Genomic DNA, 13,466 nt, shown 5'->3' on the forward strand with positions numbered 1-13,466 from the left:
TTTTTTTTCAAACTGTGAGCCAGTTCTGAAACAATATGAAGATTTTCTCTGTGAACTATTAGCATTGCCAAAAAGTATACACGTTAGTTTTGGCCAGTTTTGCTGAAGATGGGGTTATGTATGTATTCACGTACCATGATATGTTTATTATTTTTATTAATGCTGTTTAATAAATGTAAGTTTGGTTTGTAACTTCAAATAAATAAACATATAAGTAAATGTTTTTCTTTCCTTTCGTGCCTCACCCCCCACGTAACCCTTTCCCACTACCAAGTTGTTGCATTCTTCCCATGCTTCACGTTTTCTCTCCCTGTACCTGACATTATTATTATTTTTAAGTTGCATACAATCCCAAGAAAACATGTTTTCCATTAAGATATGATAGGTGAGGAATTCTTAATGCTTTTTACAAAGACCCAGTAACTGGGAGTCTGTGATGTTTTGTCTGAATTCCATTGGACAATATAATGGAAGAATAGCATCAGTATTTAAGAAAGGAAAAAAAAAAAAAAGACTCCAAGGCTGTTTTTACAATGTTTTAAATAGGGAAAAATTCTTAATGTCAGTGTAAGATGATGGCTTGCTTTATATGTCTATGAGTAGGTCACTAAGAACAGTGTTAAATCAATTTTGAATTTTTCAAGTTCATATACTTTTAAATTTATCAAGTAACTTAAAGTGTCTCAAAATATATTTTTATTTTTTGATACAGTATTAAATATGGTAATAAGATTTGGGGCTATAGACTACATAGTGGTCTAAGTGCATATTTTTAGTATCTCACTCAGTTCTTGTTTCTTTCTGTTAAAAAGGGGGTTGGGGAAACATTTCATGGATTTTCCAGATCTAAGGACAGTTGAGCTTTCTAGATGGCTGGAGTGGCAGTGGGGAGGGGGATGACAAGGAGCTGGTGTGTGGAGGGCTTCATTCTGTGGTCAATAAAATCTTTTCCATCGAAAATGTAATTATTTCCAAAGGGCTTTATAGTTCAGCATTCAGCTATTTTCTGGGTTAATTTGCAAGGATTCATAGTTTCTTTGGGGGCGTGACTTCAGTCAATTGTCCATCCTTATTTAAGGAGTTTGGGGTGCTAATAAAACTTCCAGGCATTGGTGGTATAGTCCCTAAAATATCTGCTCATTTGAATTGGATTTTAAGATTTCGGTCCTACCAGTATAGTAGCTATTCAGAATGCTTTGGGTCACTACTGGAGGAAAAAAAACATGTACTTTACCAGATTAGTTGTTTATATCTGGGGAGCTCTTTTATTCAGTGAGTAGAATCATACATTTCTAGAATTAACGACCAGGTTATCTGGGATGTTCTTGAAGCCACTGGCTTTAGATTTTTTATTTCTGTTTTAAGATTACTCGTATAAACAGGGAGCTCTGTTTGCCATTTATTTATTTAGAAAAACTGAGATTCTTGCAGATAAATCCCACTTAAATTTTAAAAATTAAAGGTGTGAAAATCCACCAGCTCTCTGGAGTTAGTCAACCTGCTGGTCCAGGGGTGGCAGCAGCCCTGCTTGGCTCACCTCAGCCCTTCTGCCCCATCCTGAATCCAAGATCGTTCTCTTCCTCCCTGTCTATTAGGCTGTAAACTTCATAGTCCCAGTTGTGAGCAGATCCGAAAATGGTGCTTGAGATGAAAGATGACTGGGGGGCTCTGGTTACTTTATTTTTCTGGCAATGGAGGGCTTTAAATAGAAAATGGCTGCTTTTTCTACGTAGTTGAAAATTTTTCTAAAAGAATTCACATATTTTCCCAACATAGAGAAAAATGAGTCTGGCTGGTGACTGATCATGGCTTGGTTATTGATGATCTTGCAGTGCCCCAAAATATTTGCTCTTAGCATGAACTTGCTGCTCTGTGGGTAAAACAGATGGGTGATGTCAGTTTGAATGATCTGCTTTACTTTCTGGAGCCTCATTTTCTAAATCAACCTTTGTAGCACTATAGTCCAATAGTGTTGGAAGAAGCTTCAGGGAGCACTCACCTGTCCTCTTGCCCAGATCAAAGTCCTGAGCACCAGAGAGAAGTGCCTTGTCATAGGCCACTGATCGCGGCTCATAGGACTACTGAATGACCATGGGACAGAGGAAATCCAGCTTGGTGGGCTCATATCTGCGGTGGTTTCTTTTTCTTCCTTACTCACAAGAATAGAAGCCCTTCTCCTCTGGCCTCTTCACTCCACAGCCAATCGAGTAAATGGACAATAGGGGTTAGTTGGGTTTTCAGGTTTTCCAACAGTAAATTTTGGATAGTGTTATAATGCTGCTTTTCCTTTTTTCTTTTAGCAATAGGCGAGTATGAAGACCTTAGAGCAGAGAACCAGAAAACAAAGGAGAAGGTTTGTATTTTACCATTTATTTTTTTCATTTCTTACATGTGTAAAAGCCTAGTCGGTATCGTGCATTGTTCCGCCACCAATTTCAGTGAAATGTGAATGAGCTTTTTTTTTTTTCCTTTTCTTTTCTTTCCTCTTGCATGTGTAGTTCAAGCTAATATCAACTCCAGGCTCCAGATGGGAAAGAATAGCAGGCATGCCGCAGTGGGTGCAGCTCTGGGAGATTAATACACGGCTAAATGTGCAGCAAGGCACGAGGCCAAGCAACTCAAGCTCCCCAGAATTGTACTTTTTCCTAACAGTCAGATTTGGAATTCTGGTGATGGAGGTGAAGCCTGAGACATTTAACTTTGGGACTTGACATTTTGAATCCTGGAGAAAATGATTTGTAATTAGGCATGGGTGTTTAGCCTAAATGCTTCCATAAATCTTTTGCATATTTACTTCTTCTATCTATATGAATAATATGCCAGAAGTTGAAAAACACTCAGTGTGAAATGGGGGAGTACTGGTGAATTCTTTCAGGGACCCTGGCAGTTTTATATTCAACTGTTAAATAATTGAATTCTATTTACTTTTATAAATTATATCTTTTTTGTTTCTGACAATGTCTATGTAAGGTTTGTGAACATTTGTATGTGTCTATATATATATATATATTCCCCTGTAAATTTAGGAAGGAGATAAGTGCAAGGGCAATAATTATAGAGACAGGATCAGTTTATATTGACTCTGAAATTTCTTTGTTTGATAGACCAAATATTTTAAAACATAATGTCCATGGTGGAAAAGAAATACAGCAGATCCCTGGTGGTTATTAAAAAAGGTGGCCATTGCTACTGTAAATTATGAAATCTCATCTCTAACCACTCAGAGTCGAGGTGTACTGCACATTGGCTTGAGCTAAATAATTGTTAAGTATGTGGCCTGTTTGAAGTATATATTGGTTTCATGAGAATCTTATTTTAGGTTTCACTCATATTAATTTGCCATTTATATAGCTGTATTATGATTAATGATATGGTAAGTACTCCATTTCAAAACCGATTATAATGGATCTTTGGATCATTATTCTTCACCCAGTTTGTAAAGCTCTGTTTTAAATGAATCCTTGGTATTCTGTGAAATCTTAAGTTTCCTCTCTTTCCTTCATCAGATGATTTAGGGAATAGTAGTTGGGGGTCATGGAAGTATCCTTGGTAGAAGGTGGCTGGCACATATATCTATTATATGATAAGAAGATCCCAGGAAACAGTTTGTGATAAGATTTAAATTCTAACACCATAACCACCATAAGACACAGTGATTTGAGGTTTTACTTAGCTCCTTGGTTCCTGATGCCCCATAACTACAAAGTAAAGCTAATGAATGATACATAAGCTAGTAGCTTTCCCTAAGATCCCTTACCTTCTTCCAGCTCTCAAGAGAAAAGGCCAAGAAGTTATCAGCTTATTGACTGTCTTCCATAGCTGCTCCTGGCCGAGGAGGAGAACAGCAAAGCAAGTTGCAGAGGTTAATTCAGGAGAACTCTTTGACTTAACCTAGAAGATGTTAGGAGGGAAAGTAAACACGTATGTTTTTATATGATAGAGAAAGTATATGTAAGAAAAGGAATAATGTAAGAAGAAGAATTTTTTTTTGGCTTGGTTTCTCTTTTCTTCTTCCTTAATCCTTGCTTACTTGTAGACCTTGTGGTGCTCTATGCAAAGTAGGTGCCCCATAAGTATCTGTCATTGGAGGTGGTGAAAGTCCTTTAACTGAGAGCTACTTTATGTAGTGAGATTTTAAAGTGAACCATCTGTTGTAAAAGCAGAATTACAGGTAAAATGCATTTGATAGAAGGATTATAAATGACCTCAGCCCATTAACTGTTTACATGTTTCTCTATATCAAGTATGGCCTAATACTTTTGTAGCATCCATATGCATTATTGGCCTTCCCATTCTAATTCTTCAAAAATAACTATTAACAGAAATGGAAAGAAAAGACATGAAAGCAATATGGAACACTGTGTCGTTGGGTAAAACAAAGTAGAGTGGTTTTAAGTTCGCTGCACTCTGTTTATCTTCTGTTAAAAGACTAGCAGGCTTATTACCGCAGATTTTTCCCCAAAAGGGGGGGGCCGTATTACACAGGAGGGAAGCATGTAATAAAAGCCTTTTATACAGCATAGAATGAGTAAAAGCAGCTTTAGTTCCGGAGGTGGTAAATGGAGAACACCATTTCCTCTGGCAAAGCTCTTTCTTGTGCCTGGCTGGGTAAGCTTTGTCCAGCCCACATTGGGAAATACATACGGCCATCCTTGCCTCATGGCTCCAAACCAGAGTTCAGCTGAATCACTCAGGGACAGGAATCTGAAGTAAGGCTCCTTTTGCCACAGTTGTTTGAATGTGGGTATTTCTGTCTAAATAGGGGTGCAAAAAAATTGCAATTTGCCAAGTTGTTTCTCCCTTGCACGTGTCCATATTAAATCTAAACTACCTTTGTTGCCAGGTCATGAACCTTTTCTTGGGTAGAGCCAATGGATGCGATTCTCTTGGGTAGGATCCTTTTCTTGGAATCTCCTCTCTGAGATAAGTGGCAGGGTATGTCGCTTTTCAGGACAGGCAATTGTTTAAAGGTTGTGTCGTGTGTACTCACTTATCCCCCACATCTAATGCCTCCAACAGCCCTGTGCCTGCCCATTTCACTGATAAGGGAGCAGGACCACAAGACTGTTAATGCGAGTTTCCTGAGGTCACATAGGTAGCTGGCACAGTCTAGATGCCAATATGAGTCTTCTAACCACAAATGAAACAGGTAGAATTATGGGAACTTATCTTTTTTTCCCAGCAGAGGTTCTGGTTTCCACCTCATGTTAGCTCATGACTTTTCCATAGCAAATTATCAGATTCGGTATTTTACAGTTCATTTGTTTTTACCCTCTATTGGTTTGTATTCAAGAACTGAAAGTTAAATAGCAAATCAGTTTTACGTCAGAAAAAAATCCCTTACCCTAATCTCTCTCTCTCTGTCTCTGTTTCTCCCCCCTTGCATCACATAAAACATTCCAAGTCGAAAAGTAGACAATAGATCGTGGTGGGAGGGTGATTAGGCCAACGTTTAAATTGATCTTTTCCTTTGCAGATCTCCCTTTATTAGGAAAGATGGAATGTTGACCATTTTGTGGTCTTTAATCAGTGGCTTTGAGGATAGAATCAGAGTCCATTTGAGTTTTTAAGGAGGCTTTTTTTTTTTAAGGGAAAAGTATATGCAGGCCCTATTTTTGAGACAGACTGCTCCTATGAGGGACACAGGCAAGATGACAAATACCTGTATAAATTGTACTGTTGTGAGTAAGTGTCTAGAACTGGGGGTGGAATGGGAAAAGGGCAAAAAGACAAAATTCCCACTCTTTTCCATGTAACAGACTCTTTTTTTTTAAAGATTTATTTATTTATTTATTTATTTCTCTCTCCTCCTCCCCCCAGTTGTCTCCTCTTTTTGTCTATTTGCTGTGTGTTCTTCTGTGTCCGCTTCTATTCTTATCAGTGGCCCAGGAATCTGTGCCTCTTTTTTGTTGTGTTATCTTGCTCCATCAGCTCTCTGTATGTGCGGTGCCACTCCTGGGCAGGCTGGACTTTCTTTTGCACTGGGTGGCTCTCCTTATGGAGTGCACTCCTTGCGCGTGGGGCTGACATTCCTGCGTGGCACGGCACTCCTTGCACGCATCAGCACTGCGTGTGGGCCAGCTCCACATGGGTCAAGGAGGCCCTGGGTCTGAACCGCGGACCTCCCATGTGGTAGGCGGATGCTCTATCTGTTGAGCCTAAGTTCACTTCCCTAGACTTAAATTTACCATCAGATCCTGACTAAGTATAATTTTTTTCAGTTATATTTAAGTATTTCACAAATAGAATTAATGGCTTGATGCTTTGTAATGAAAATATCTGTGTATTTCTTAAATGCTTATCTCATTTTACCAACCAAAATTTATTGTTATAAAAATAATAAATAGGGTACAAGTGGTGTGGGTTGATTTAAAATGTAAAAACTTGAGGATTTAAAAAAAAATTGCCATTGGGGTAAATGGAGACTGTGGAAAGGGTGTTACTTTCATTATGCTTTCCCCATTTCTAAATGGCATTTTGAACAGTATGTTAAAAAATAAAAGAATCTGTTATACTAAAGTTGGCAACCCTTCCAAATCTTGATTTTTTGGAAATGGACAAATAGGGACTATATATTTTGGAAATAACCAAATAAAATTAGGTTTATTTTGCTTGTGTAGCAGTCGCCTTATTCAAATGTTAGTCGTGCTTCTACAATTGAAGGGCAGTCTTTTATGACTCACCCAGAATCTTTGTCATAATTGTTTGGGTTTTTTTTCCCTATATGGGGGGAAAGCCTCACTGAGCTTTGAATGGAATAGCTTTCAGGTTTTTCAGAGGGTGGGGGTGTGTGTGTGTGGAGTGTGTATAAAAAGAAGGAAATCTGTATAATAGAAGAGTGTCTGCCTTCAGATAATAAGTATTTATGTTTAATATTATGTTCTGAGATCGAGTTTTGAAATGAATAAATCTTTAAGTGGCTGATTAGAAGTCGTTTGAGTGAGCTACTATAACAGTGCATCAGGCAGTTCTGTCAGGTTGCCAGGAACAATGAATGAAAAGGGAATGAGACAGACACTTTCCAAGACTTATGTTTCAAGAAGCAAGATATATGATATTGTTCGCATCTTAGCTCAGTTGTCTATTGTTAAAATTTCTTCCTCTTGTGTCATTTTCAGAGGTGAAGGTCCCAAAGTATTTGATTTTAAAAATCAATAAAGAAGCCGCTTTAAAGAGCAAGATATGCATCCATTATGCTAACTGTTCATGCATAATACATCTACATACATGCAGTTTCTTTGAGACAGAGTGGCAAGTGGTTGTGCCAGAGAAAAAGTAATTACTTAGCAGTTTGAAAGTGAAAATGAGTCTCTTATTAGCAGCAATCTATCCAGAAACAAAGAGCAAGGATCTCTGTCCTAATGACATGTGTTTCCATCTAACACACAATACCTAGAATTTGAAGAATTCTCTAAGACTGCTTTGGGGGGCAGCTACTACTTCTTTATTGCCTGTGAAAATTGGAGGGAAAGAACTTTGAATTGGAAGAAATAAGAACACTGAAAGAGAAAGAGAGTGAAAGGAATTCCATCCTAGTGGTAATGACTATTGTATTCTTTAAGGATAAGCATGTAGAAATCCAGAAATCACAGTTCCAGCCAGAGTTACACAGGTGGAACACCAGAAGTGTAGATTTATGAAAAATTGTTTGATGGTCCTCTTACTGCACCATCAAGGGTTCTCAGAATGTATGCACAATTCTGATAATATGCATGTTTAAATTGAAAAAATTTTAACTGGTCATAAAAAGTGATGAACTTGAGAAAAATAAGTAAAAATGGTGTGGGGTTGAGACCCCCTCCAGCTTTCAGTGCTGTGGCCTCTGCTTTATGTTCCTGTAGTGCAAGTATCCTTTTGTAGCAAATATTCTTAAAATTGTGTCACTCTTGATTTTCTTGGAGGATTATGTTTTATGAGCATATGTTGTCTATTACATGTGTATTCCCTCTGTATTCCCCCATTGCCTAACACAGTACCTGGCTGGTGCAGGTGCTCTATAAATAATTGTTCAGTGCTTGGAAGAAGGAAATAAAGGCAGGCATTCTATTACATAGGAACACCAATGATTATAGTAGATACTTGCTTGGAAATTTAATTCAGTAACATTTTGTGTATGTGTGCACTTCTTGGGCTGGCAACCCTCCATTGCACTTGTGCCAGGGAGATAAAAATGACTATGTTAGTGGAAGTTAGACATAATTCAGAATTTTTTTGCATAAAATACATATAGGTCACCACACAGCAAAATATAGATGCTATAGTATCTACTTGAGTTATGTGTACTTTTCTGCTTAGCCCTATAAGCAGACATTTCAGTGGTAACTGTAGTTGGATGATATGTAGGGGAAAAGAACAGAGCTGCCCATTTTGGGGGGAGAAGGAGAGATACCAATTCACACTGGAAAGACTTCTCTCTACAAATCAGTCTGCCAGCACTTTAAAATGCTGATTGAGTTTCAGAAGCCACGTATCTGTCTAGATGAGGCTCAAGGAAGAGATCTGGAAAATAGCCAGGGGTTCTAATATTATGGGCTTTCCAAACCAGCAAGGCGAACCTCCAGTCAATTTGCCACTTCACAAAGCACCAAGAGGGACTCTTGAGTAGATGTAATACTGTCCAACTTGCTTAAACCACCCAGCACTCGTGCTGCTGGGTTCTACCTCAGCTTTAAGCTGGAGAAAATCACTGGGCATCATAACTGACGTGGGCCCACGGACATCCATTGCTATTGCAAGGTCTTCATGAGCAATTCTCACATAGAAAGAAGCGGTTTCTACAAAATGTGCAGCTGCGGGAGCAGGATGGTAAAAGGACTGTGGTGGGCGAAGGGCTGTGGGCATAGATAAAATGAACAGTCTTCTGAAAAGGCCCAGAATCCATGCTAACAACTCATGTTGGTAAAATGAGAGAAAGGCTACACGATATTTTTCTGGGTTTACCTAAAATGATGAAATAAGCGGGTGTTTGGATCCCTGCTTAGTCAATAGATTCATCCTTCACATTTTGATTAGCTCTGGTTTGGAATAAGTAAGCTGCATTCACAGCATGTGTGGATCTACACACCCCCAGCCCCCCAGCACACACCCCTTTCAATATCAATAGCAGATGGTAAATTCTGTGGCTGCCAGTTCTATCATAATGTGGTTGCAGAAAATAGAAAGCAGAGCAACATGAAGCCCCTGGTAGAGCACAGCTGGGGCTGGGAGACAGCTTATGAATCTGCTGGTGATGACTACAGAGTTAGTGTGAAAGTATATGGCTGGGCTACAAAAACTGGAATAAGACTGTGATAAAGAGACCTTTTATCCAAAGCCTCCCTACCTGGGCCTTATGAGCAGAGCATACTTCTGGGCAACTGACATAAGACTACCTAAAATTGTCATGAGTTGATAATGACAGTAAATGATAGTTGCATTGCTGGTTTGTCCTGTGATGGCAATTGGTGGCCTTTTTCAGATCTGAATATTTGGAACATTATCTTTGTTTAATGTTCTTGTTATGCAAAATCTCAGTGAAAACTCTGGCTATTTGATTTAAATGAGAATTGAATTCTTATTCCTTGAGGTGGTTCTTTGAGAGGTGTGGAGACTTGTGACATGAAGTCGCGAGCAAGGCTCCCAAGTGCAAACACTTAGATGAAGAAAGATTTTCATGGGGCATCTTACACTTTCAGAAATGTCAGATTAAGAAACATGAAATTAATGTGAAAGCACAATACCAATAGGTTTTATATTTCATTTGGCACTTGTGACTCTGTAGTTTAAGTCTAGTCAAAAAGAATATATTAGATTCCTGTTTGTGCATTAGGTTGTACTATGCATTGTTTAGGGAGGGGTTGGGTGGAGGGACTGACAGGTGTGGTGAGTAAGTAAAAACAAACTGAGGCCACATTCTATAAAACAAGAGGAACATTCCTGAAACAGCTGGTCTGCAGACTCGAATTAAATTCTTTACTGTTTGTGTAGTCGACTTGGGTGGGGAAGCTTAGAGTCTAAAATGTTAGTATTAAGAATTTTAAACACCAAAAAGCACTAAATGCATTTTTTTTGGTAAGTTGGAGCTAGAGTGTATTTAAGACAGAATTATTTTTTCAGAGGATGAATTCTCGCAAGTGAGCTTTAATGAAAGAATATGCCTTCTCCTTTAAGAAATAATGTTGGGTCCAAATGGATTGATTTTGAGGGAACTCTTAAGTCAGAATATAGTGAACAACTTTGTTAATTTAGCACTTCAGGGAAGCAGACTTGGCCCAATGGATAGGGTGTCTGCCTACCACATGGGAGGTCTGCGGTTCAAATCCCAGGCCTCCTTGACCCCTGTGGAGCTGGACCATGTGCAGTGCTGATGCGCGCATGGAGTGACCTGCCACGCAGGGAGCCCTACGCACAAGGAGTGTGCCCCGTAAGGAGAGCTGCCCAGCGTGAAACAAAGCGCAGCCTGCCCAGGAATGACACCGAACACACGGAGAGCTGACACAGCAAGATGATGCAACAAAAAGAGACACAGATTCCCGGTTCTGCCAAGAATGCAAGCGGTCACAGAAGAACACACAGCGAAGGGACACAGAGAGCAGACAACTGGGAGAGGGGGGAGAGAAATAAATAAATCTTAAAAAGAAAAATTTAGTACTTCATACTTGCTTCATGTACATTTGCCAGAATGGATTTACCCATATAAACAGAAATAAGTTTTTAGAAGTTTCTGTGGTTGTTTGGAGACTAAAGGGGGAAACAGTGAACTGTTGCTTCTTAGTTTTTAAAATTTTAGAACGTTTTAAAGCACAGAAAAGGAAGAGAATAATAGAATGAATACTCACCTTGCAGAATCAGCTATTTTTTTTTAAATTTAAAAATAATACAGAACACTATATAAAATTGTATGTGCCCTTTGTCGTCTATCTTTAGTCCCCTCCCTGTCTCCTAAGAAACAACCACTGTTATAAATTTTGTGTGTGTCCTTCTATTTTATGTTTTAATATTTTTATATCTGCCATGTGTATCATAAAATATACATATATATAAAATAAATATACAAAACATTTCTGTGTGCTTGACACATCATTTGATACATATTCTGCAGCTACTTTTACTCGACATTATGGCTTTTGAGATTTGTCTACGCTGATACACATGTACCTTTAGTTCATTCACTGTCACTGCTCTATATAATATAAATACATCATGATTCATTGTTGTTGTAAATGCTGGTTTGTAATGCAGTAAATTTTTGTACAGATCATCTCGTATACATTATTAGAGATTCTGACTATATACACATAGAAATTGAATTGCTTGCTAAGTCATAGGGTGTATGCATTTTCAATTTCCATAGAAATTTATTTCCAAAGTATGTGTGTCAATTTACACTTCTGGCAGTATGTGAGAGTTTCCAATTCCTTGCATCGGACCTTTTCAGTTTTTGCCTGTCTGACAGATAAGGCTATCTCACTGTTTTAATATAGAATTTTCCAAGTACCAGTGGCATCATAATGCTTTTAGCTATTTCAATTAAACATTTTTAAGCATATCCAAAAAGGAGGATTGTGGGAATATGGCAGAGTAGGAAGCTCCAGGAATCAGACTCCCTCTCCCCCAGAACAACTATTAAACAGGCAGGAACTCCCTGAATCAAGGATTTCGAAATTCTGGAGTCCAGGCAACAGCTGTATAGGATATAGGGAAAAGGGGGAAGAAGAGGCTGGTAAATTACCTTAAATACCAGTAAATTTCTCTCTCTGCACTGCTACCCTCACTCAGCCTCCACTAACCAAGGCGGCAGTGGTGTCCAGCCCCTGGCATAGCTTGCTGGTGCCAGAGAGGTACGTAAAAATCCACTTCTCAAAGATTCAGGGGTGGGCGTGGGTGGATGGCTGATTGCAGCTTTTGATTTGCTTCTTTGGATCTTTGGGGGCCCTGTTCTGTGGATGGCCAGTGTCACAGCCCACCCTGGACAAAGGTGGCAGAGGAGCCTTCAATGGTACGCTTCCTCAGAGCCCTGGAGGACAGCCAAAGGGCCGCGTCTGCTGGGCAGATCAGGAACGCGTGTCTCTGGGAAGCTGTGGAAGAAGCGCCCGGCGTCCTTCCTGGTCCCTTCCTCATTCCCTCCCCAGGGCAGTTTGGGGCTGGCTGGCGCTCTGCTTGGGCACCCCTGGCCTTGCTCCAGCTGGGAGAGACTGATTTGGGAAACTCTCTGGCATGTCATCCTCCCAAAATTTGCCCCCCAGGCAAAAGGCCGCTCAAGACAATGAAAGCCTGTGAGAAACAGCTGAGGTGGGTGACCTGATAAAAACACATGACTCAACAACATGCTTTCTAGAATAGACTCACCTTAAATAGAAAGGTTTAAAGAGAAAGGCTAGAAAAAAATATGCATGCAAGTCGTAACCACACCAGCTGGGTAGCTACACTAATATCAGATAAAATAGACTTCAAGGAAAAAACAGTTAAAAGGGACAAAGACAGTTGTTATATACTGATAAAGGGGTAAATTCAACAGGAAGATGAAAAATTATAAATTACATCTAACAGCAGAGTCCCAAAATATATGAAGCAAATATTGATAGATTTAAACAGAGAAATAAGACTGTTCTACATTAATAGATTTTTTAAGCAAATCAATTTTATTGATACTTATTAATAAAACATACAGTTCTTACAAAGTGTGCAATCAGTGGTATTTGGTATAATCACATAACTGTATTCATCACTTCAATCATTATTAAAGCATTCTTATTATTTCAATAATAATAAAAAAGTCAAGAAAATTCCTCACCTCTCAGTATCTCTCTTTCCTCTGCTGTACATACCTGCTATTTCTGGCTATTCTTGCACAATTATTTTTTTGTTTATTAAGCAATTTATCGAGATATATTCACATACCATACAAGCTCTCCAAAGTGTATAATCAATGGCTTTCAGTATAATCATAATGTTGTACATTGATCATCTAAAAAATTTTAGAACAATTTCACTACTCCCAAAAGAAAGACTCCATACCCCTTAGCATTCCTTACCATCTCTACATAACCACTAATCTAATTTCATCTTTGTATATTGATTTATATTTACATTCTATATAAATGGAATCATACAATACATAGTTCTCTTTGGTCTCCTTCACTTAGTGTAATGTTTTTTTTTTGGTTTACTATTAATATTTTATAGTATTAACCTACATTTGCTCAGCTTCAAAGAAAAATGGTCTTATATATGCAATTTTACCCATATTCATATTTCACATAATATATTTCACATAATATATTTAGTTCATAATAGTGCAGTCCTTCGCTGACTGGCTTGCTTCACTCAACATAATGGCCTCCAGGTTCATCCATGTTGTCGTGTGTTTCATGACTTCATTTCTTCTTACTGCTGCATAGTATTCCATCATGTGTGTACTCCACAATTTATCGGTTCATCAGTTGATAGAAACTTGGGTTGTTTCCATCTTTAGGCTGTTGCGAATA

General features: G+C 38.7%; 1 protein-coding gene across 8 annotated transcripts in view; it reads left to right on the forward strand.

The window, feature by feature from the left end:
• HSPA12A (heat shock protein family A (Hsp70) member 12A) overlaps nucleotides 1–13,466 on the forward strand; it is a 321,425-nt gene that overhangs the window by 13,227 nt on the left and 294,732 nt on the right. For 6 of the 8 annotated variants that reach the window (XM_058298306.1, XM_071215655.1, XM_058298308.2 and 3 more), the window contains exon 2: nucleotides 2,301–2,353. In XM_058298306.1, the coding sequence (XP_058154289.1) occupies nucleotides 2,301–2,353 (53 nt within the window). Of the gene's footprint in view, nucleotides 1–2,300; nucleotides 2,354–3,767; nucleotides 3,863–13,466 lie in introns of all 8 variants that reach the window. The other 2 variants (XM_071215656.1, XM_058298311.2) reach the window with 1 other exon arrangement.

Source organism: Dasypus novemcinctus, chromosome 6 (assembly GCF_030445035.2).
Source record: "Dasypus novemcinctus isolate mDasNov1 chromosome 6, mDasNov1.1.hap2, whole genome shotgun sequence".
Lineage (NCBI taxonomy): Eukaryota > Metazoa > Chordata > Mammalia > Cingulata > Dasypodidae > Dasypus > Dasypus novemcinctus.